This window comes from Sturnira hondurensis, unplaced genomic scaffold (genome assembly GCF_014824575.4).
Source record: "Sturnira hondurensis isolate 20B ecotype Veracruz unplaced genomic scaffold, ASM1482457v3 Scaffold0004136, whole genome shotgun sequence".
Classification (NCBI taxonomy): domain Eukaryota; kingdom Metazoa; phylum Chordata; class Mammalia; order Chiroptera; family Phyllostomidae; genus Sturnira; species Sturnira hondurensis.
Window position 1 is genome coordinate 16808207 of NW_028076767.1, and position 25940 is coordinate 16834146.

The window sequence follows — 25940 nt, forward strand, 5'->3', positions numbered from 1 at the left end:
GCAGAGCAGTCATTGACTTACATGAGACTTAATATAAAGTATGGGAGGCAAACTATGCATGAGAGCAGTGGAGCCATACTACCCCAGTCTCTTTAAATACCCAAAATAATTGTAGCAATTCTCATCTTTTCCCAGTGGTCCTGATGGAAAAGCACAGCAGTGGTTTCAAGGATAACTCTGGCATCTGGAGGCTACACTTTGGCCCTTGACTCTCAGTGATACCCATGCTCCTGTGCAGTGGTGATAATCATCTTTTAAATGGAGATAATCCCAATAATTAAGAAGTCTAAGTCACAAAAATACCCCTTGTAAATTAATTAAGCTCATGAAATGTAGTGTCATAGGATGATAAGTAATATTGCCTAACCTATGCTTTTCCTCCATACCACCTTAGGTCTTACACTGGCCATGTAGAGAAGGTATTGTTATGGCGATTGTCAGATCCGTATAATATGAGGAAACTAAGTTTACTAGGAATGTGAAGTGCCATGACCTGAACCCAGGTCACTTGACTTTTGTTCCCATTTGCCAAATATTCATTGAAAATCTATTTTGTGAAACCCCATTATAGAAAAAATTAGTAATAAGGAAAAAATTAGCATAAAATAATTATAACTTCTTTTAAAATAAGATTCTATTCACAAAAATTGAATTTATACCCAACTTGATGTAGAGACAGTCATGTTTATGAAACTTAAAAAGGAGACATTAAAACTACTATCTTTTTATTCAATTTAAATGCATATATATTATCCTATTTCTAAAGTTTGATATAAATAGAATAGATAGCCCTGCTGGTGTGGCTTAGTAGATTGAGTGCTAGCCTGCAAACCAAATGGCCACTGGTTCAATTCCCAGTCAAAGCACATGACTGGGTTGCAGGCCAGGTCCCCAGTTGGGGGTGTCTGAGAGGCTACCACACATTGATGTTTCTCTCACTTTCTCCCTCCCTTCCTCTCTATCTAAAAATAAAAAATAAGTTTTTTAAAGAGAATATTTTCTTTTATGATTTGTTACACAATACTTTAATGACACTAATAGAAATCTTTTCTCATCCTACATACTCTTTCTGGGTCATCTCATCCACCTGTAGCTTCAAACAACCATCTAGAAATCCCAAAATTTCTACTGACTGTATCAAATCTAACATCTGATGTTACCCTACTAGCCATCCTAAGATTGATTCCAGTGATGCCTTGCAGATCCTTATAACTGGGACTCTCCAAAAGAAAAGAACAGATCTCCTCTCGATCCTTCCTCCAGTCCCCTAGTTGCTCCAATAATCAGTAATAAACACTAAGTGAAAAACTAATGGGCACACTCTCCCTCCTAGGGCCATGCCCACTCTTTTCTTCCCTCTCAGGTGCGCATTTTCTAAATTGTAAGGGTCCCCGTGGACTTGCACCCAGGGGAGCGATCATCAGCCACAACTTGTCCTGAGCTAACCCCCTGAACCTGTCTCCAAGGCCCTTTCCCCCCTGACTTTCCCGTGAGCCAGAGGAGCCCCCGGAGGCTCATTTCTTTCCTATGACACTTCTAGGGAGCCAAAGCAGCCCCGCACAGGCTAGAAAGTCTTCTTGTAACCTAAGCCCTTTCTTGTTTCACTGTCCCAGCTTTAATCAATGTACTCTCAAAATTAAAAAATGGTAATTAATGAGAATAAAAATATCTGTAAAAGTACACATTAATAAATGTATTAAGGTATTTAATGGACACAAATCTCTCAGAAGTTATCTGAATTAGAAAACAAGGTTTCAAAATAGTATTTACTACAGAATACTGTATATTAGAGATAAATTTACTAAGGTGAATAAATTTAAAAATACCTTCTATGTAAAACAAAAAGTCTTATTTTCTAGGCTGAAATATGGGAATATAAAAAACAAAAATTATTTTAAGATAGCTACTCCATATTTCTTAATAGCCACAACTATGCTTTTCAATACAGTATCTAGGAAAGGTTTTTAACTAAGTTGTTCAAGTATAATAAACCCAGAGACTCCTGGGAATGTAATTACCTGGTTTGTTTTGAATCAAACTGTCTGCTGTTAGTCTAGTGTTTTAATAAGGTCTACAAGGATTGGAACCAGTCAACACATGAATTATGAAACTCCTAGTAAACCTGATGGAAAAAAGAAGACTAAATCATTTGGGACTTTGGCGTATTCTACAGGACTGTGGGATATCATTTACAGCCATGGGAAGCACAGGTTTGAAAACCAGGAAATGCAGGGTTCAAACAGGAAAGGTTTTGTCAACAAATGGGAAAAAACAGCATATGCTTTTCAACATGTGAGCTTTCCAACAGAAATGAGAAGATATTCATCTATTACAGCAAACAAAGCATTATTGCAATATTTTGAAAAACAACATTGGTGTGATCTTTAAGCTTAGCTATTTTAGAAAGAAAATAGTTATCACGATGTTTTTCCTAAGAAATGTNTGTTAGTCTAGTGTTTTAATAAGGTCTACAAGGATTGGAACCAGTCAACACATGAATTATGAAACTCCTAGTAAACCTGATGGAAAAAAGAAGACTAAATCATTTGGGACTTTGGCGTATTCTACAGGACTGTGGGATATCATTTACAGCCATGGGAAGCAGAGGTTTGAAAACCAGGAAATGCAGGGTTCAAACAGGAAAGGTTTTGTCAACAAATGGAAAAAAACAGCATATGCTTTTCAACATGTGAGCTTTCCAACAGAAATGAGAAGATATTCATCTATTACAGCAAACAAAGCATTACTGCAATATTTTGAAAAACAACATTGGTGTGATCTTTAAGCTTAGCTATTTTAGAAAGAAAATAGTTATCACAATGTTTTCCCTAAGAAATGTGCTACATATCTATTGTTAAATTTATTGGGGTGACATTTGTTAATAGGGTCATGTAGGTTTCAGGTATACATTTCTGTGATACATGATCTGTATATTGCATTATGTGCCCACCACCCATAATCAAATCATCTTGTTTTCATATATTTGCCCCCCTTTACCCTCTACCTCCCGCTGCTCCCTCCCCTCTGTCAAAACCACGATGAGACACCACCTCACACCTGTTAGAATGGCCATCATCAACAAGACAGGTAATAAGTGTCAGAGGGGTTATGGAGAAAAAGGAACCCTCACTCACTGCTGGTGGGAGTGTAAATTGGTATAGCCACTCTGAAGAACAGTACGGAGGTTCTTCAAAAAACTAAGAATACAGTTACCATATGTCCCAGCAACCCCTTTTCTGGATATCTACCCCCAAAATACTTGAAAACATCTATTCACAGATATATGCACCCCTACATTCATTACATATATACTTAATGAAAATGTTTTTCCATCATTTATAGTTATTAGCATTTTTGGTATTCAACATTACAAACTGTGATTTCTAGTGGAACTAGTTTTTCTCTAGTGAAACTCTGAAAATATTTTTATAAAGAAAAAGAAACACTTAACTCAATGGACAGAGCCCACAGTCCCCAAACAAAGAGGCTTACAATAAGGGGAAAAGATAAAAATGAAGTCAAGGAAATACTTATATTAATGGAGCAACCAAATCCAAGACTAAGACAATAGGGCAGATTTCTCAAAAGAAATTAACCCCATACCTGATTTAGAAAGGATTTACAGATGGAATTAAGCTGCCTCACCGTGTATCTATTTATAGTGTACCTATTTTCTTTAAAAGGCCAAAAGGTTATTTTATGGAGCCTAGATAAAGCACCACTGTGCTCTAGTTTAACATTTTCCCAGCATGTAATTCAAAGGGTCCCCGATTAGCTGTCATAATAAAGCATTGAGAGGTGAAATACTTTTGATAAACCCATTAAAATACCTAACTCTATCCAACTACCTTTGCTATAGTTCTTACATATTAGTCATCTCATATTTTTCCTTCTGAGATGAGAATGTGATGACCAGCTTGTGAAAATCACGTTTGCCAGCCAAGTTTCTGATTATGATTTATAAAACATTTTTTATTACAACCAGTTCCACGCAGGACTCTTCCAGAGGCTGCACCATTTCTGTTAAGACTCTCAACTCTCCTAGATGGAGAACAGCCCCTGGAGCAAAGGCAGCCACAGCCTGGCTTGAACTTGGCAGGAATCCAAATGGGAAGTGCATACATTTAATGCTAGTGTTTGGAGTTGTGGAGGCAGGTGGAGAGGGGTGTCATCATCTCCATTGTCTTTCTAAGTGGATTCAGAGCACAAATCCCATTAGAACTGACCAAAATAACATGGCATTTCTAGTACCATATTAATTTATATAAGCTATGCAAAATGTCTTAAAACATGGCACCCAGGATAATGATTCTAGAGATATTTCAAAGCCCCAAATGCAAATTGTCTGAACTCAAGCAGAAGGGCTCTTAAAGAAGATCTAACATTCTAAGTAGAAATAGCCTTGTCATTTTGTCTTAGGTTTAAAGTCCAAAGAATATTTTTAAAGGTGGGAAGGAGATACTGTATCATATTCTCACTTAGGTATTTTGGGAATTGCAATTTATTTTACATTTTATCACACTATCTTTTTTTAAGATTTTATTTATCTTTAAAGGGGAAGAAGAGAGAGGGAAATATCAATGTATGGTTGCCTCTCGTGCATCCCCTGCTGGGAACTGGCCTGCAACCCAGGCATGTGCCCTGACTGGGAATCGAACCTCGATCCTTTGGTTTGCAGGCCTGCGCTCAATCCACTGAGCTACACCAGCCAGGGCTCTATCACACTATCTTAAGAAGTCTTCCCATTGAAGGAGAACATGTCTACTCTTAGCTTTAATGGTAAAAATGTGAACTTTGGAGAACATGACATTCGAAGAGAAATCAAGTTCAACTATATAAATAAAGGGTAATCAAATATATGTTTATTTACCTATAGGGAGTATAATAAATGAAAAAGTAATGATTGAATTTTAGATTAAATGACAATTAGAAAGAAATAGTTTGTAGTTTATCAAAAGCAAATAATGCACCAGTACATTTTTAGATTTATTTTATTATCTTTAATGAACTGTTTAAACATTTTACAAATCTTCGAATTATTACAGTTTTCAGCAGTAAATATAGTAGTAATGGCAATAAATATACACTGAAATGTGACATTCCTCTGAGGAAAGAATACAAAAGATAGAAACACTTGGAAACAGAGGGCAAAATGTCAACGCTACATCTGAGATAAAAATTAACACAGTCAAATTCTTTACCAAGCCAGTACATGGGAAGTAACTTGTTCCCTACAAACGACTATGTAAGTTGGAGCTTCACCTTTCTGGGGAGTTTGAGGGATATTATTTGACCCACAGATACCTAAAGCTCTACACTATGTGCTGATGCCAGAGGACTCAGCTACAGAGGAATCGGCCTGGAAACGACGGCCAAGGCAAGGAGGAGCTTTCCTCCCTCAGCAAGTGTGACCTTCTTGGTGCACTGTGTGTTCTAAAGGGGTGATCCCTATACAACTGCCCAGATGTCATCAAAAGTGATTTTATAAAGTCTCAGGATCTTAATATGTATTCAAAAATACATATAGCTGTGCTTTAGGAAACAAATCCGTTAACTGAGGGATAATTTTGCTTTTAAGATATATGCAAAATATATACAAAGGATCCACAAATGTTAGCAATTTGCGGCCAAAATTCTCTACGTATACATTTGCAAAAAACGGGGTTGGTTTTCAATTTACAAATTTAAGAAAGTTGTAAATAGTGTAGTTTTATTATCACTTGGGTTCAGAAAAAGTAGATGGCTTCAGCTTTTTAACAGGAAATTTGTGAACTACTCACACATGAGAAGTTACACATTTTTAATCACTAGAAAAGATAAATTGCCTATACTTCCCAATTGAGAACAGAATGTGCAGTGTATAAAAAAATAAGGTTTTATTCTGCAACCAAAAAATGCATTTCTAGAAAAGCCCTTGGGGATACAGCTCCTCATTTCCTTTACAGAAGTATGGAGTGGCACCCCTGAATGGTACACCCTTATAGCAACATGTGCATTCCGTTACTAAGCCGAGAGAGAAAACATTTTTTACTTAAAGGTGGGAGAAATATACACTTAAAATATTGAAGTACAACATTTCACCATGTGTCAACATAAACTGGATTCAAAAAGGAATTAAATACACAAAAGAAAGAGATAAATGCTACTTGCATGCAAAATCCATTATTCCAACGTGAAAACACCAGGTCTGTACATCTTTAAAAGGAACTGCACGTCTGCTTAATTTGGCTAACAAAAAGAAACTGTACATTTAAGAAAGATGTTACCCTATCCTTCTAATAAAGCAAGTCTGTATCAAAGGCACTTCAGCAGAGCACTAACTCCTTAACCTTTTCCAAGACATTTCATTTATGCCGCTTTTAATGCATCTTTCTGTATAAGACCAATTAAGAAGCTTCCTCTAATTTGGAGCCCTATCACTGTACCCCCATACAAATTAACTTAAACCTAGTTATTACTGAAACGTCTATCTCTTCTATGGATTGGGGTCAAGCATAGCAAACTTTTACCTTGGTTTTTAATGCTTCGGGCTTATACAGAAAGGTAGCAGTATCACCTGACAGGTTAGATGCTTCAGAAGTGGTTACAGGAAAAACATTGGCTGAAGTCTATTATCTGGAGAAAAAGATTCTAGTCTTTCATTGTACATCACTTTATAACTTGACTAAAGCTAATGTGACTAATTTTGGTTCTTTCAACTTATGTGCCTTGGGGTCTTTATGTTGCTCTCATGTTGACTAATAGGGGATGAGAAATAAAGCAATTTCATTCCATTTTCTTCCCCCAAGGGAAAGGGGAATCTGCTTCAGACATTTGCCTTCACGAGTTTTAAGAAAAAATGGGGTGAATTTATTTTAATTAACAAAGAGGTTTTTAGGACATATGAATAATAATTCAGAGTTGAAGACACTTGTAATTAAAAGCAGCTGTTGAATGTGTTCACACTGAATTATTTGCTATGATGAAAATATGGATATATTACTTCCAAAACTGGGGGAAGGGAGGAATGTTGCAAAGTCTGTAAGTGATTTAAGAAAAAACTTTTACTTTTCTCATAAAATTGAAACTGTTTTTCTCAAACATCTTTTATGAATGTTAACAGAAAAAAATCTATACAGTTACCTACTATCCTAAAGGTATATTTGAGTCTCAGGGAAATGGCATTTCTTTTTTAGCTTAATATTTAAGGGAAGACTGAAATGTGTATTTCCTTTAGCTCCAGATATTGTTCATTTTTTAACATTCATAAGCAACTACCTGGTTTTAAATCAAGTTCAATAGCATTTCAATGCCAGAATTTTTTAAAATAGAAGACATGTCTTAAAACTGATTTTAGTTTACATGTATCAGTGAATAAAATTAAAGACCAGGGTTTCTATTGTTTTATTTTCCAGATTACATGGTGTAACGTTTTTTGGTTTGGGTTTTTTTTCAGATTTTATTTATTTATTGTTAGAGAGGAAGACAGTGAGAAAGAGAAGGAGAAAAACATCGATTAGTTGCCTCTCACACACCCCCAATCAAGGACTTCGCCTGCATCCCAGACATGTGCCTGATGGGGAATCAAACCAGTGCCCCCTCTTTTGGTTTGCAGGACAATGCCCAACCCACTAAGCCACACCAGTCAGGGCCCAGATTGGTGTAAAATTTTCCTTGACAGTTAAGCTCACTTTACTTCTGAGGAAAGAAGAGAAAATTTTAAGTAAAAATTTAATAATAGAGCATTCATTTCTCAGATTTCCAAATAACAAATTATCACCTTACCATTTATTTTGTGAAGTTATGTCCAAAAGCAAAAAAAATTTCTGGAGTTTCCCTCTCTAACAACTAAGTGGCTTCTTGCTCATCTTATATGAACATGGGATTTACTTTGGGGATGGTACACTATGCATGCTGTTTATAGTAAAAAAAAAAAAGTTGTTTGGTTTTTAAACTCCAGAATTACATCAATACAGAAATTTATCAAGTTATTTCCAAGAATAGGCAGGGGAGAACATAACAGGACTATCACAAGAATATGATGCCTGAAGAACACAGTTTCATTTCTAAACGTTTCACAGGGGCGGTAGTCACCAATGCAGATGCTACGCTTTTCAATGGAAGAAACTTTAGGCGTGTGCATTACACAGTGTCATTCTTAAGAGTCAGGTCTGAGTTGGCTGACTGAGCAACATTTTCAGATGACTAGCATCTTGAAGCTATTTGACATTTTGAACTCTTGGATACTTCAAATTCAGCACCCAAAACAAAAGAGTAGGTCAGAAAAAGCATTCCTTAATATCCTTCTCTCTCATTACTGAATTACCATTTTACTGTTTGCTCTGCTTGAGACATGTCCAGGGACCATTGGATCACTCAGTCTCACCTTCTTAAGGAGTTCATACTGCAATTTACAACAAGAAGCAAGAATAAGCAGCACAAGAGAGCAGAGTCACAACCATCCTTGACGTTAATTTATGGGGATCAGTGGACGTTCCTCTCGCTTCTTCCAGATATTAGTTTTGCTATCTCTTTTGGCTAGTGGTGGCCGGCCCCTTTTTTTAGTGGGGGATGTATTGGCTTCGAAATCCTCACCAGTGCTTTTCCTGCCTGGGGACTCTTCCCTAGGGTGCTCCATGATAGCTCCACTCCCTCCATCTAGAATGTGCCTTAAAGCTGGGTCCTCGGGCGAGCAGACAGTGGTTCCGCTCTCACTACTGCTCAGGTCTAAGTCTTCTAAGTAGAGAATCTTAGGCTGATGCATGCTTTTGATGAACGTTTTCTCCCTCTCAAGTTTTCTACTTGAGTGATGCTCATTCATGTCCACCCCGGAGTCCAGACTTGTGTCATTGCTCTGGGTTCGCTTGCCCTTTTTCAGGTCTATGAAGGAATGCCTCACTTGTGCAACTGGTTTTCCATCAAGAGACACAAACCAGGCTCTGGGGTGAGGGGAGGGTTTCCCTTTGGACAGCTCCAGGAGGGTCTGTTCTGAAATTCCTTGAAGCTCTGATGAAAAGGGAGTCATTACCACAGCTTCATTTAGTGTTCCAGGAACAGAAACAGATTCTAGTAAGCTGTTGGAATACCGGCTCCAGTCTGAAGTTTGGGATGGCAAGCTCTGTTGACCTTCAAGTGGGACATTCTCTTCCCTGGGGTCTGGAGGCTGTGTGTGAGAATGCACTGGCATTTTGGGCAAGGTCTGCGTAAAGTTCTCTCTATTAACCGGTTCCATCAACTGGCCATAGACTAACTGACCCTTTCTTGGCAAAGTAGCTGACTTGGCAGCATGTAGCTGCTCTGGAGTGGAGAAAAGGTCAGATGTCTGAAGGATGGCAATAGGCTGGCTGTAGATATGCATCAGCTGTTCAGGAATGTGGGAACGCCCGTACACCTCTTCACTGCCTGTGAGGTACCTCTTTTCTTCTTGAGCATCACCTAGGGAAGATAGATTGTTGCTAATATGTTTAGGCTGCTTGGACCCTATGCTGGACTCCAAAGACTGTGTTGGGTTTCTTGAGTAATTATTTTGACTGGCCGACAGAAATGAAACATCTTCACTGTAGATTTTAAAATTGTCCCGAGTTTTTACCATGGAAACTCTTTCTTCTGCTTCTACCTTTGATGGTTCCTTTTTCTGTGGGCTGTAAGAGGAGTTTTTGGCATTGAATAGCTGTGACTTGTCCTCGGCTTTTAGTGCAACTTTGACTGAACTGATGTGGTTGATGTGTGTCGTTGAAGTTGTCTGGTCTCGCTTGAGGACCTCAAGTTTAGTGATATTTCTTTCTCGTTTCTGCGGAGCACCACACTTATCCCTGGAGTAGAGGAAAAGACAAACCGTGTTTGCAATGTAAACTCTAGAAGGTTCATTTAAATATTCATCCTACAACATGTACATTAGATAGGCAATGCTCTTAGAATATAACCATTCTTATTTTAATCTATATATTTGAAAGAGTAACCCATTGATTTCTACAAAAAAAACTTTTTAATACACAGAACATACTGGCATGATAGTTTTTTGGGTTTATACACATTCATATTTTCTCACCTGCAATAACAGAGCAGCACAGCAAAAAACCCAATGACAATGACTATTGTTCCTCCTAATATGGCTGTGAGAAACACTGTGTGGTAGGCAGTGATGTCCTTTGGGTCTCCATTTATACCTGAACCTAAATGGTTCAATATAAACAAACAAACAAAAAGAAAACATGCTTTAGATCAAATTTCCAACTGTGCCCTGTTCCGGGTGAAGCTGACTGCATATGTGTACAAACTTGTACTGTTTGCTCCCCTCCAAAGGCAAGCTTCCTGTGGGTGGAGAACACCTTCTTGACCCTTTGGGCTTAATCAGCTGACTTGCTCTGCCTGGTGGTATGTGAGCACCTTAAATGAGTTTGCATGATATGGCCCATCCCTCCTAGAGGATCTTAGAAGATCCTCTTACTATGCAAATAGTGCATCCCGGAGAGCTCGTATTCCTTCAACCTAGGTTCCAGAATGAGAAAAAATGTTGAACTGAACAAAGCCGAGGGCAACAGTCTTGAAGCATAAGCAACAAATGCATGCCTGCCATTGTTAGCCATTGAGATTGCAGATTTCTTTGTGACAGCAATGGCTATTATAGACATTGGTACCAAGACGCTGAAATGCTGCTATAACAAAACCCTAAAATATGTGACCCTGGCTTCAGGCCCCACAGTGTGCAGTGAGGAAATGGTTTCAGTAGGCAGTAAAATTTTTACCCAAGTTATGTAGCAGCAAAATATGTGGTGGCATAAACTGGGAGAAAATATTCCCAATTAATTTGAGCTTTGTGTGAAGAAGTTTTCTGATAAAATATCAGTAGTGAGACTGGACTGTTATTAGCTGCATTCAATTAAAACATTTTTAAAAAATAAATTCAAAATAGAATGTGCCATAGAAAGCAGGGATCAAAGGACTAGAGAGAGCCCCAAAATGCCGAGACTTGAAGGACTGAAGGTTGCAATTCCTTAGGCCCAGGTTGTAGAATAAGAAGATCCCATGGTCCAAGTTGGCTGAGCCCAGCAGAGGCACAGCGCTCCCACCAGACCCCTCTGAGAGAGTGAATAGAGACCGCGCTGCCCTGAGAAGCTTGGCTGTAGTGCAAGCTGATGAATGCTCGAACATGACAAGTGTAGGCTACTAAGACTCTGCATGAAAATCAATGTGACTGGGCAACTAATCTTGAGGTAATCTTTTCAGTAAAACTAAGACTTCATTTTGCTAAGCAATATACGTAACCACCCCACTGATCAGTATTACGTAGACTGCAATACGGTCTCAGGATGCAGAGGTGATGAGGATGTTGAAACAAGGGTTTGCGGGTCATCTCTGCCAAGAGGAAACCTCCAGAATGAGACTCTCACCTCTACCAAGGACACTGGAAGGGAGACGGGGTCATCTGCTAGATTGTGCAGCATCTAATTTTACAAAAGTAAAGTAACAGTAAAAGGATTGGAGAAGCAGCAGTGTGGATATGTACACAGACTTTGAAGCCAGAGTGCCTGAAATGAAATCCTGGCCTTACCATTTATGTCTGTGTGCTCTTCAGCAAGTTCCATTTCTTTGTATTTCAGTTCATATCTGTCCTACCTAACCCACATGGGTTGTCTGGGATTAAGTAATATTTATAGAACACTTAGAACAGTGCTTAGTGCATGAATAAGCACACAAGTGTTGGCTACACTACACAGTTGTGTAACTTCAAGGTTATGTATGAATAGGCACTCCAGACCGGTCATACTTTCATATATGGTTACTACTGATAAAGTATCATATCTAACAGACAAGCAACTACAACAGTACATAATATGAAATTTCTTCAAACAGAAAGAAATAAGAATAACAGTCTGTCTGTAGATTCTTAGTGAGGATTCAGAGCTTCAAAGGAGTAAAGTTTGATTATAACTGGATAAAATTCAGCTTTTGCTCCTAAGAGTATAAGGGTGTTCATTTACACACACAAAAGAAACAATGCTAGCCATTTTCATTCCATGGGAGTCCAATGAAACTCACAATTGAAAATAGGAAGCTGGTATTATTGGGTTTGTCCCAAATCCTATATGTACAATCAAAGCAAAAAATTACAGATTTGCATGTGTGTGTATGTTGCCCAGAAGGAATTAGAAAGGCAGAAAATTACAGTAGATTTTTGAAATTCAAATACATTTGAAAATGAATATTGAACAATAAGTACTTGTTTATTAAACTCTGTAATTACCTACATACTTCCTGAGAACAATCTATAAGAAACTAATTTCTTGCACTTAATATTTTTCAAGGAATTCTAGAATTCTTTCTATTTTTAAAAATAGATACATTAACAAATTACTACTCAAGCAGCTCCAGCATAGTAACCAGCCCATCATGGGACCAGTTTTGATTTTACAGTAATGCCCAGATCCTAAAATGTTTGGGGATATTAGGGATCACCATACACAACACCCACCATTTAGAAACAAGGAAAACTAATATACTGATATAGGATGGATACGTACCTGTTTCAAACTCACCCAGTGAGTTACCGGCAAAGCCAAAGCTATGATCAAGTTATCCATATTTCTAGTATAGAGTTCCTTAGATTGTGATATGCTTGCAGAATAAAAGCATCCCTAGAAAGCACTTATTCAAATTAAATGGGAATCCCACACTTCTATTTTACTACTCTGATTCACATCAATCTTTAGCAACATATAAGCTGAAACAAAATTTAACCTATTTTAGAAAATTATTCAGCTTCTATGATCCGTAAAGTCATCTATATAAATCGGTTGTTTCAGGAACATGTTTGGTGGGAGATACACTTCTCAATAAAACTCAAGTGCTCCTTAGGCTAATGTTGATTAGAAATGAAATGACTTAGATTTGGCTGAGTTGAAGTGTTACATTAAATATTAATTGTGCTTTTCCATCAATATTTCAGTATAGCTGCAAATCTAGAATGGGACAAGGCCAGACAGCTAGCAAGACTGTGTGATATTTCACATCATACGGAATAAAAGTAACCACCCCCTGGTTTCTGAATAAATAATCTCATAACTACTAAGTTCAAAACAGAAACAGAGAACATCCCCTCTGATTACATATAGTTAGTGGTTTATATTTCTCATATTGGAATACTAAATTCTGGCTTCATCAAAAAGTCTTGTTAGTTGCACAGTTTAAAATTCAAAGGCTGTCAACAAAAAAGGAAAATTCAAAACTATTTTTTACAAAGTTTTTCAGAAACACTGTGAGAGTCTTCAAATTAATAGACAGCTGTAGTAAGTTAGATGAGGGAACACTGCAGAGAAAGGTACGCAAACATTCTCCACATCCTGGATCGGCATGTGCACTGGGACTACTTCTGACTAGGACAAAGCAGCCAGGTCGCAGCTGCCTCTCAGCTGGGAGCCAAGACACTCGACCAAAAGAACTAATTCTCTGACACATGCTTGGAGATGACACAGGCATTCAACTTCCCTACTCTCCCAAAACTTCACTGAACTGGCACTGAAAGTGTTGCTTTGTTGACTTTTGTAGATTACAAACCCACAAATTAAAGAAGATGAGCTAAGGGACAAGGGCAATAAGAACGCTGGAGAGTTGACTTAGCAAAGTTGGCAGCAGGGAAGGCCAAGAAGCAACTCACTTTATACCTGCAAGCATCCCAAAGGCCCACAGTGCAACCAGACTATAACACAGCAGATTAGAGGATTTTTTAATAGAAAACTTAATGAATAAAATGTGCAATGTTTGAGTATTTTGAGAGAGTTACACAACTTGGATGAATGTAGAATTTCCTTAAGTACAAACGTTACATCTAGAAAAATGAACAGATCATCCCTAGTGGACAATTCTTGCGTTGTGTCCACCTCTGTTCATGTCAGGCCAGTCTTCATTTGGGGTATCACTTTTTCGGTCTTGGGAACAGTCTGGGGACCCTATGATTCAGCAGCCCTTCCTCCATCAGGGAGCATGCTCACAATCCAAGTCTTGGGCAAGCAAATTCTGCATCTCGAGAATAGTCAGGAACAGTGTGAGGGAAGGACTGCAAAGAGGTGCAGTCAGGCGTGCAGCAGAAGCCTTGTTAAGGGACCCCCTGGGATCTCTGCCTCCCATTTGGAATCTGCTACTACAGCCTTCCTAGAATCCTGTGAACTCCCTACATCCTAACATTTTAATTATCCAAAATCTGCTCCTGCTCCTTATATCCAAATACTCTAACTGGGTAAAATTTTTTTAAATAAATTAAGAAAAGAAAATACTTGATTTGAACCAGCTTCCTATTTTACCAGATATTATATCTGTAAGAGACCTTAGAGTTCATGGAGCCTGATCCTAAAACTGAAAACAAGAGACTGGATGCTTTTTCCGGTGTCATACAGCAGGTCAGTGGCAGTGCTTATCATGGAGATGTGTTGCCCCCAATTCCAGTATGACTACTTGGGTGGTTGTTGTTTTAAATTACTTGTTTCATTTTTACGAACCTCTGGTTCCTGCGAGTGGAGCTGCTATCCAGTAGCCCAAATGTGGTGCGTTGTATGTCCAAATTAAATGATTATTGTATTCCTTGACCACTCCCCGGCCGTGATTTAGCCATGTACCTAAAAAGGAAAATAAATATAACTGGCTGGTGTTTTTATTTACATCTCTATAGTGCTGATAGTCACATGTAGATGACTTTGAGGACGTTTTCAAAGATTATGGAAACTGTAGCAATATATTGCCATGGGATAAATATGTACATCATATATTACACAGTAATAAAGCACATATGAAAATAAGATAAAATAAAATAATTTGAATAATTTTTATAACTATAAGAAATAAATTCATTATAAATAAAGATTGTTGGCATATTTAAGGAAATCATCACTCTCCAAATAATGTTTAAATTGTGCCTATTGAGATATATCTGAAGGATGTGAGTAGTGAAATCCAACCTTATCAATGGGTCATTATTTGTTACTTGTTCTGGACTTCTGATGAAACAGTTATAGTGTATACAGTGTATATAAATGTTGTATATGTGATAAATCAATTAAAAAATTTTGTCACTGGAAGGTCCATTAGAGACAAAGATTCCTCCTTTGCCAGCAGGAACAATAAAAATTCAGGACTCAAAGCAAATATTCTTTAAGTGTTTTAAAACAACTCTCTCATTCAACGTATTAGGAAATTGAGGTCCATATAAGGTGTTTGTTCAAAAATCACACTGCTGGAAAGTGGGCTAAAAATCCGGGTCTTACAGCTCTCACTCAATCCAGTGATTTACAATAGTATATACTACAGTGATACTGTGATTCATAGTAAGAAATGCATATTTGTATATCTTACTCTCCAGTCCTGGCACAAGAGCTCTTAAAACCCTGGAATTTCCAAAGTGATAAAATCCATAAAGGTGAAAAAAGTGTCTTTTGTTATTTATAGCAAGCTGCTTTCAACAACACTTGAGTTTGTGATGAGGTAGTATTTGAGAAGTCTCTATGGCTGGGAGACTGGTTGTCAAGAAAACAACCAAGCAATTTGAGGGGTTGGACCTTTGAGCCTACCCCACACACACCTCCAGAGACGAACAGGGACTGGAGATTGAGTTCAGCCACCAATGGTCTATAATTTAGCCAGTATTCCTACATACGAAGCCTCTATAAAAATCCCTGAGCTACAGGGTAACGAGAGCAGAGTTGGTGAATACATCAAGGATGATGTACTCAGAGGAGAGGGCATGGAAGCTCTGCACCTCTTCTCCCATACCTGGCCCTATGCATTTTTTCCATCTGGCTGTTCCTTAGTTATATGCTTTCATAATAAACTGGTAATCTAATAAGTAAGCTGGTTTCCTGTACCCTGTTCTAGCAAAGTATTGAACTGAAGGAGAGAGTCACGGGACCATCCAATTTATAGGCAGTTAGTCAGAAACACAGGTCACAAATGGACTTGCAACTGGCATTGAGGAGGAAGGACAGCCCTGTGGGACTAAGCCCTTACTTCACCTGTGGGCTCTGATGCAAACTCCAAATGGATAGTGTCTGAACTGAGTTGTAAGATACCCCGCTGGTTTCTGAGAACTACCCAGTGCAGGAGAAACAGACACCCCCCACACTTGATGGCCAGAAGTGAGTACTGAGCAGAGAACAGACTGTTTAAAGTAAACAAAAACGTTTTCCCGTGGATGAAAAGGGGGCACTGTAATACATCATAAATTCCTAACTGGGTGGGTATGGTGGGTAGTCACATCCTCAAGCCTGTAACTTCTTCACTGAAAGGTTTTTAAGAAAACCCTGCCCATTGTTTCTGTTCTGTTCCTCTAGTTTACCACACCTTTGAAATGCAAAAAAAAAAAAAAAGTATTATTCATCCAAAGCATAACCATCCTCAGGAAAGCCCATAATACAGTAATCCAATCCCTGCCTTGCTTTCTCCTGCCCTCTCATTACTCAAAATGCGTAACAGAAACTGCAAACTGTTCTTCTCTGCAGCATCTGAGATCTCGCTTCCAGGCAACCGTAGTCCATTTTGACTCAAATGAACTCACAAAATTTTCTACAGGTTTGGAAATTTCTCATGTTGTCATTTACTCGGCACACTACAGCCAGATTCCCAAGAAGCCCACCAACCAGGAACACCCTGCAGACCCGGCCCAGTGCTAGATACGAGCAGGAGCCCATTATGCCCCACCAACTTCCTAGTTCATGTCCAGTGAACTTGGGGGAGACCTCTCTAAAAATCCTGAGTTTCCCTGCTTTAAATAGCAGGTCCATGACTTTATCTGAACTGTTCTTAAAAAGTCCTCAGGGTGGATAAGGGTTGAAATAACCCAAGGAAAGGAGAAGAAGAATGTGTTGTCTGAACAAAACCAAGGCTGGTTAAATGAGAATAAACTATTTCTGAAAGGGAAAGGTTACTGGCTTCTCTGATGCAAACAGCCAACAGGGCTATGACAGTTGTTGCAGATCCCCAGATCCAGAGTGGTGGAGAAGGGCGTGGCGTCCAGCGTGATAACTCAGCTGATCCCAGAGAAGCCTGCCAGCGCCCTGGGGAAAAGGGCTGGGTGCCCCGCAGTGGGTTCACCTCGAGAGAGGGGCCCGACCAAGCCTTGGAAAGCAGGGAAGTTCTGGTGGTGTCACATGAGTTCTCCCTGAGCCTTGCTCAGGCATTTTTAGATGACTAAGAATCTCTGTGAGGCTACCGGAGGAAAAATTTCCTTTAGGGAGTGAAGCAGCCCTGTAGGGGTATTCACCGCATCTGGCCCATCTAGAGATGTGCACATGTGCACATAAAGGCTGGCTTTCTCCAGAAATTTGTTCAGACTCTATAGACCTTAAAATAAACATGGGAAATTGTGCCCCCAAGGCCGACAAGCCCCCAATGGCCAGCCTCCCGCTAACATTGATGCAGGAAGGCGGCTGCGATGAGGATCCTTAGATACTTCTGAGTTAATCTTCTGTGAGGACAACTGGAAAAATCAGGCTACAAAATTAGGCACGGTGTATGGAAAACATTCCACGGGTGTCTCCACACTACCGGAAAAAAAAAAATGGATCAACCTCTGGTGCTACTGAGACGTCAACCCAGTTCTTTGAGGTATTACAAGTGGGTCTTTATTTTAAGAGGGGGAAGGTCACTTGGAACTTGTCAAGGACAGATATAAATTGTAGGTGCCTCCCAAACAAAATCTGGATCTAACCATTCCTTTATACAAATCTAGTGAGATTTCTCATGGCTGCAAGTTCTCTGTCTGTGTTTGCGTGTCTATATACTCGTAGGTATGTTCTAAATGTGAAGGAGCTTTCTCCCTCAAGATAATATCACTAAAGTTAATTCAAAGGCAAGAGCTTGTAAGGATTGAGTATTCTGGATTTCTCAGAAATATAAAAACTCAAAATGATTTTTCAAGTTCATGTGATCTAAGATTAATCCTTAGTACACAAAAGCTAGTTTGACTTTGTTGGTTTATGTAAAGCTGACCTTTCTTTACTTTCCCTGGGTTTTACAAAAGTCAGTCCATATTAACGATCAAATTTGCTGTCCATGAAGTGTTTCTGGGGGTCATAAAATGTCTCCATAAATCTGCCAAGCTAAAGAATGCTAATTGCTTACTTCTTAGTTTTCATCAGCTATTGGGGTTTTAAGGATTAAAATCTCAAAATATGTAGAAATAGCTGCATTGTTCCAGTAGGGCCCATGGAATATCTCAAAAGACTTGTCTTTTATGTTAAATTTTATGGGAAGCATTGTAAAATAAGCAATGAAGAAACTTCTAGGTGGTATTATATGAGTAAGCAATGCTGGTGAATTAAGTGAACATCCAGTCAGGGCTGTGGGAAACCAAGACAGCCACCTGGTTCTTTCCCAATTCTCTGGCAAAACCTCATTTTTTCCCCTCAGTTTTTTCAAGGTGGGTATTGGATTACAGAATAGTTAAGACTGTTTTCTTTTTTAAAAAATTCTCACCCTAGGATATGTTTTCATTGACTTTAGAGGCATATAAACATCAATGTGAAAAAGAAACATTAATCGGTTGCCTTCCATTTGCACCCCATCTGGGGATTGTGCCCTGACAGGGAATCAAACCTGCAACCTTCCGGTGGAAGGGAACATTGCTCCACCCAACTGAACCATCCAGCCAGAGCTCTGTGCTTTCTTAAGGGTTGTCACATATTAGAAGGAGGGGTCTGAAACAGGGCATTTCAGAGATGTGTTAACCTAGACGTACATAAACCATGGATGGGGCTTGCTTAAGGCAAAGGTAAGACTTTTACTAATCAAGTTATATATTGTGGACTGCTCTGCCAGGTTTCAGGAATTGTAACTCTCTACCCCCTGTGGCTAAGGATGAGTCAGTGACCTTTGGAACATGAGCCACAGGAGACAAAGTTGTCTCTGGTACCAAATGTTGCCTCAATTTCCTCCCTGCCCCCAAAGCATGGTCGGAAGTCCTTGATGGGTAAGACCCCTCAGAGGAGGGGCAACCTAGGGCAACCTAGGCCAGACTCGACCACTTGGGAGGCCTTCATGGAAGGACTGGGGGTGGGGGGGGTAGCAACAAAGAGCAATGGACTCTTGCCACCCCCCCACTTTGTCAAAGCCGGAGTCCCCATGTCCTGTGGGAGAAGCACTTCCTGGCTCTACTCCCCTTAAGCCTGAATACCTGATGGGGAGAAGTGCAGCTCCTTGCCTTGCTAGAGCATGCCCTGGGGAAAAATCTGGCATCACAGAGACTTCCTGATAAACCTGTGAAATCTGCTCTGCTAAGAGTGCTTTCATTCATATGTTAAGGGTTCCAGCAGGAAACCCTAAAATTCTCTTCCTGACAGACTGACTCAAACTAAGCCCTCAGAATTCTTTGAAATGTTATCTGTTTGATCCTGTATTCCTGTGTATTACAACCCAATAAAAGCCCTTGGAGGAAGGGGCTCAACACCACTGCTCAAGGCCTTTTTTCTCTGGGAAACTGGTCCTCCCTCCCTAAGCAGATCATGAATGTCTCAGTCATGTTTACCCTCATCTGGGTAAACTGGTCCTCTCCTCCCTAAGCAGATCATGAATGTCTCAGTCATGTTTACCCTCATCTGTGGCACATGGGGGGACTTGTGAGGAAAGTCACCCCCACAGTTATATGCCTTGGGGCATGACTGCCCACCATGACCTGCCCAGTGAGGAGTTTATGATGACATCACCTTCTAAGGTTACTTTCCATAGAATCTCTTTAGTGCCCACACTATCTACCTTTCCTGTTACTGTGAAATCTCATTTCAAGTCTCCTTTAAGGATCAACCACTCCCTATTCTTTGTCCACACAATTAGTTTTGAGCTCCATTCCCTCCACAGGCCTGTGACCTAAGCCTAAATAAATCTCTGCATCTCACTGGGTGACCACAAGGGCCTCTTGATTTCCAGATGAGATATGAGAAAAATCAAGTCCTGGGAAACTTTGTAGGCGGATCACTTCCTTCTACGGAGCAGGTGGCAGCCTTAACTTAAAGACTCCCACCTTATTTACATTAAAGCACAAAAACAAAACCAAAGGAACCAGAGGAGGAAAAGTCATTCCAGCAGGCATTTGGAGGCTAAATTCAGGAAACAAAATTGGTACCTAAATTTTTTTTAAAAAACAACCACTTTTCATATCTCTTAATAACAATTATTGATTTTCTCAACTGCTTTTAACCAAGCTTTTAGATATGAGTTCATACTGCCTATCAAAACAAACACCCATAAGAGTAGAAATCATTTAAAAAATTTGTTTCTGCTCAAAATATTAGGGGATTAAAAAAACAGGATGGTCAGTAAATAACACTGTTTGTTAATACAACACACTGACATAATTTTCCACAGAGTTGTATTACAGTAACCAAAGTGGGGTAAATTTTAGTGATTGACAAAGTACTTAAAATTGTAACATTACTGATTTAATGCTCTACTAAAGATAAAAGCATTCAAATATAAGTGATATATTTTAATGTTTGCAATAATAAGGCATATTGAATTATTTTATTCTATATTAAAATATAGAAATTTCATTTGTCAATTATATCACCATAAAGCTGAAAAACACATTCCTAAGAGCAAACATGCAAAAGAAAAATATTCAGAGTATTTGTATCTGGCTCACATACCTGTGTTCATATCAAATGTCCAGGCAGGTATGTGATCCCCTGCCCCCATACCATTCGTGTGTAGAAGGGGGAGAGAGACTTGAATAGATCCATCCACCTTCAGTTCTTTCCCCCCAGAATATATCTTCACACATATCGCAGCAAGAGGAGTCAATTCAATACTTTCAAAACCTAAAAAAAAGTTTATTAAAATCGTATGTAAAACACAGGTTGTAGTCATATATTAATAAAAAAAGTATTACTGGCCTATAATATCTAGTTCCTCTAGTTCACCCAAGGCTATCCATTTTAATATCAAATCGATGCTGAATCCTCATTAAGGATTTTTAAAATATATCATACACTAATATAAGATATATTTATGTAAGATTGACACATCTATCTCTAAATATATAAGTCTAGAGATCTAAGTCTCTCAGAGTCATCTGAGTTAGGGTCAATGGAGTCTAATTCATTGTTTTTAAGAACCTACAAAACCAGCAACAACAACAAAACAGACACATCTTACTAGTAGAGCTGAATAAAGAGTCTCCTATACCACATCATCAATGCAAATATTGGTCTGAAACATCTGTCTCTCCTTTTCCTAAAACCATCTGTTTCAAGAACTGGAACCAACAGACTGTACTCAAAATCACCTTCCGTAAAAAGCATTCTTATTCAAAATGCACATTTTAATACATAAGTTTGACAAACAAAATCACTATGCAATATTGTTAGCTGATAAAATTAATAGGCCTTGATACATATAATTAATACTATATTTTAAAATTAATATAAACAAAATTAATATTGCAACATTATTTAGACTTCAAAGTTAATATTGCAATATTATTTAGACTTCAAACTTGAAAACTAGGGGAAAGTAGGTTAATAGGAGATTTCATTATTCTGTTTTGCCTAGAGTTTTAAAAATTTGACTATACTACTTACAGGATACCTTCTTCAATATCAGGAGCTATCTCTACATTTTTTATTACTTAAGAAAGAAAGGCAAAAAAATGCCTTTGTTTTGCTTTTGAAATATTAGCAATGTCAAAGTTATAATATACACCAGAATATTTACAATGAATAAAATAATGTGGTTATAAATGTTAAAATTATAAATTTTCTACAAATAATTTGATAATTTCAGGTTTTCCAAGTAATTTACTAACACAGAAATACTCGAATAAAGTATACTTATTATATACTATTTGATCCTTGTGGCTAAACTTTTGACTCTATGGCTTAAAAGCTAGTCTTTGCTCACGCATTTAACAAATATTTACCTCACCCACCGAGACCAACACCCCTCTAGACCCCAAAGATACAGTGAGCACATGACCTCCCAGGTTGCCTGCAGTATTTTTTCCACAGTTTTCATTACTATTGAAAATCCTTTTTTTCTCTTTCTTTACTCATTGTCAGTTTTAGCCTTTATGCTTGATAGAAGATACTATCAGTGCTTTAAGGAAAATCTGAAGAGACAGTGTAATTGGATGGTCAGGAAGGTCACTTCTGAGAAGAGGATATTTGAGCTCTGGCCAAATGAGAAGGCGCCATCCATGCAAACACCTCAGGGCACAGCTTTCTAGGCAAAAGCAAAGCCCCCAAATCAGAAAATAGAGGGAGGGGAAGAGGGGGAATGAAAAAGAGAAAGCCAAGGGCTGGAGGGCAGAGGGAGGTGTGGGCTGCTGAAAGGAATTCTCATTATTGCACATCATCTGGTGTTTATCAGATATCCAACAAGGAGACTACTGGCTTAGTGAAAAATTTGTTTAAATATAAGAAAATTAGTTCTTACAACTGTATGAAACATAAATCATAAGATGGCAAAGTAATACCATACAAATTTAGCACACTAGTACACTGGTTAGTAATCCAATGTGAGCACAAAGTCTTCGGTGATTTGCAAGTAATTATAATCTCTTACATCAAACTATTACTTGTAAGGCTGGCTGGCTTTCTGAAACAACTGCTGTTATTCCTGCCCCCCAGCCCTATGTAGTCAGTAACCCCAGACACCAAAGGCAGCTGCAGCTGCTGAGAAAGATAGCCCACTACTTGGGATAAGGACAACTCAAAGAAAGAAAAAGAGGAAGAATGATATAAAGGGGGTGGGGTAGGGGGGAAGAGGCCAAAAGACAATGAAAGGAGGAAGCTTTTTAAAAAATCCTTTCATGTGCACAGAACTCTAGAACTTTGCGATCCACTACAGCAGCGACCCACAGCAGGTCACAGTTTGAATGTAAGTGACACGAGTAGTGCAGTTTCTCAGTACTGGTTATATATCAGGAGCTCCAGAGCCACATGTGCCTACTGGCTACCATACCGGACAGAGCAGAAGAACAACCGTGTCTGACAGCACTGCTCTAGAATTTTGAAAATGTCAGCACTCTCGGGATAATCCAAACACTGAATGAATAATCTCAAAAGTAGGTGGTAGAATGTTGGATAGCAGAGCACATGATGGTCCCTTCCACTGAATCTAATGAGTCGTATCCACAAAACCCTTCCAGTGCAACATGAGCTTCCTTTGTACCATTCTTGCCAGTGCCTTTATTTTGAGCATCTTACAATTTACATCTGGCAAATCTCAGCAGGTGTCTCTGATTGGCTTCTTCAAGAACAGACCCTGAGCTGCGCTCCACTGAGGGAGTACAGGAGGAACACAGGAGAGGAGGAGAGAAAGAAGGCGGGGAGCCAGCATAGGACGTGTTAGTGAGCAGGTTATCTCTGTGGCGACCCCAGCTCAACCTCACTGGACAGAATCTGGCTCAGGAGCAAATCAAAGCAAAATAATTGATAGATACAAAATAGACAGGGGGATGTTAGGAACACTATAGAAATGGAGAAGTCAAAGAATGTATATGCATGACCCATGGACATGAACTAAGCGACGGGGGGCATTACTGGAGGGAAGGGGGATACCGGGCAGAGGGGGGCAAAGGGGAAAAATTGGGACAACTGTAATAGCATAATCAATAAAAAATACTTAAAGAATCAAGGCAAAGAAATTGGACTATTTATGTACTCTCATCTGTCATTTGTTGAGACCTGCAGCCTGCTTCCTGGACCAGGGAAGGCCCTCAGGCAGTCACAGGTGTGTGCACCAGGAGGCACAGGCTGCTTACAGGGGGGTCAGGGTCAGCTGGCAAGGGCACTGAAAGCATCAGCTACAGCCGGTTCAAAAAACCAACAAACCTCCAAACATAACCAAAACATCTACACACCCTTATTACTCGAATTTCCAATTGTTTCCCAAATGAATCAATTTCTAATTGTTTCCCGAATGAATCAAAATTTTGACACACCTAAAACCATCAAACTTACAGACTGTCGGAGGTGGAGTTTTAGTTATGTTGAAACAAGTGGTAAAGATGGTGGAGCCAGTGCAGATGTATTCACCGTGGAAATGTTACTCATAGGTGTATTGTTAAATGAAATGTAAAATTCCATCATGCCCTTAACTGGTAGATCATGAAAGCCTTATATAAATATATTAGTGCTGTTACATAAGGAATAGATATATTTTACTCATAGGGAATAGTAAATATATATGAAAAACATACAATTGTTTACTTCGATCTATAAATTTTTTATAGCTAGTAATTACTGACACTTCTGATCAAGTTGATAAGAATGAATAGAAGGTCAAATTATAAGATGTGTGTGTGAATTTCTTTAAATCAAATTCCTGTGGTTTTTTTTTATAATTTTTATTTAATTCTTGTTCAAGTACAGGTTTCTGTCTTATATTCCCAACCCTGCCCACCCCCCACCCCATGGTCCCCGCCTCCCTCCCCTTTCCACCCCCCACCCTTAGTTATTGTCCATGTGTCTTTTATACTTGTTCATGTGAGTCCATNCTACTATTGTGTAATTATTATTTTATACCTTTATTAAACTCCTTTAGATAAAAGTATCCAGTAAATTAAAATTTCATTAATTTGAAATAATGTATGTGCTGAAACCTATTGTATAATCTTTCACTGCTCATAAATATTTTAACAAAATTTATGCTCAAAAGTGACATGGATCCTCCAAAGCTTAAATGACTATCCAGCCTAATAACTTTAACAGTATTTGATGAGAGATGTATGTACTATTTCTTTTTTTAAAAAAGATTTTATTTATCTTCAGAGGGGAAGGGAAGGAGAGAGGGAGAGAAATATCAATGTATGGTTGCCTCTCGTGTGTCCCCTGCTGGGAACTGGCCTGCAACCCAGGCATGTGCCCTGACTGGGAATCGAACCATGATTGTGTGGTTTGCAGGCCTGCGCTCAATCCACTGAGCACAACCAGCAAGGGCTGTACTATTTCTTATACATAATTATATTATGTAAAAAATGAGACAATACCTGATTTATCAAGAGTAATTCCAGATGTATACAGAAAATTGTCCACTTTCAAAAACTGTTGTAGAACTGTAAGATAGCCTGTAACATTGCTAATGTGATGGTCGTCTGGCAGTTGAATTAAGGCTTTTGAAAACTGAACACTTGGTTGAGATTTGGCATCTGAAAGAAAAAAAAAAACCTCATTACAAACAGATGAAACAAATTCATATGAAGCACAATATCACTGGCCAGGGCAGTTTACTCTAAAGGGAGCAGTTATAATTAGTTCTAAACATTACAGCATCTCATATAACCACTATTTTAAAATTGGAACTGAAGAAACTAGAAATCTGCCTTTTTAGATAACACAAGAAAACTTTATCTTTGACTCTGCTGTCCAGAAATTCTTCACCCTTTGGGGGGTTTCATGCTAGGGAACCACATACACGGGAGTTCATTTCTGTAATGGGAGTAGAGTGAATGGTGCAAACCACAGTGGGATGAAGCCAATCGAAAGCATCTCATATTCCCTTGGACACTGTGATTCGTTCAGGGATAGGTGCTGTGACGACCACAATTAATGAGATGCAATGCGAGTTTTGCTTGGATTTCTAAGGGAAAAAAGGCTTGCGTTTTCCTCCCGGGACTTTATATAATCAGATACATTTCCACGAGTTGCAAAAGCCATCTTTTGACCAAAAATGAGAGAGCTGGTTTGATGACTGAGACAGTATTAAAAAATGAAGAGTTAAAAAAATGAAGAAAAGTAGTTCTCAATTATTTCAACACAAGCCCTGATCAAGCCATGTCTAAAGCTGGTCTGCCTCTTATACCTATCAATTATTTGAACAATTAATAAGTGCCACCTTTGGGCTTAAGCTGATATAGCATCGGGTTTTCAGCAATTGCAACAGAAAGTGGCTTTGCTGAGATTGAGTCATTTACATAAATTGGTAGATTCTACTATCAGATAACTAAATGTGCATTAAAAGTCTTCTGAATGCCAGGTACTTTA

General features: G+C 38.8%; 1 protein-coding gene across 1 annotated transcript in view; it reads right to left on the reverse strand.

Moving 5' to 3' along the window:
• Nucleotides 1-4973: 4973 nt before the first annotated feature.
• FAM171B (family with sequence similarity 171 member B) overlaps nt 4974-25940 on the reverse strand; it is a 68778-nt gene continuing 47811 nt past the window's right edge. Inside the window, exons 4-8 of the mRNA XM_037043795.1 lie at nt 24947-25105; nt 20604-20774; nt 14472-14588; nt 10028-10151; nt 4974-9791 (exon numbers count right to left, since the gene is read on the reverse strand). Of these exons, the coding sequence (XP_036899690.1) occupies nt 8450-9791; nt 10028-10151; nt 14472-14588; nt 20604-20774; nt 24947-25105 (1913 nt within the window). The 3' untranslated portion in view covers nt 4974-8449. The remainder of the gene's footprint in view (nt 9792-10027; nt 10152-14471; nt 14589-20603; nt 20775-24946; nt 25106-25940) is intronic.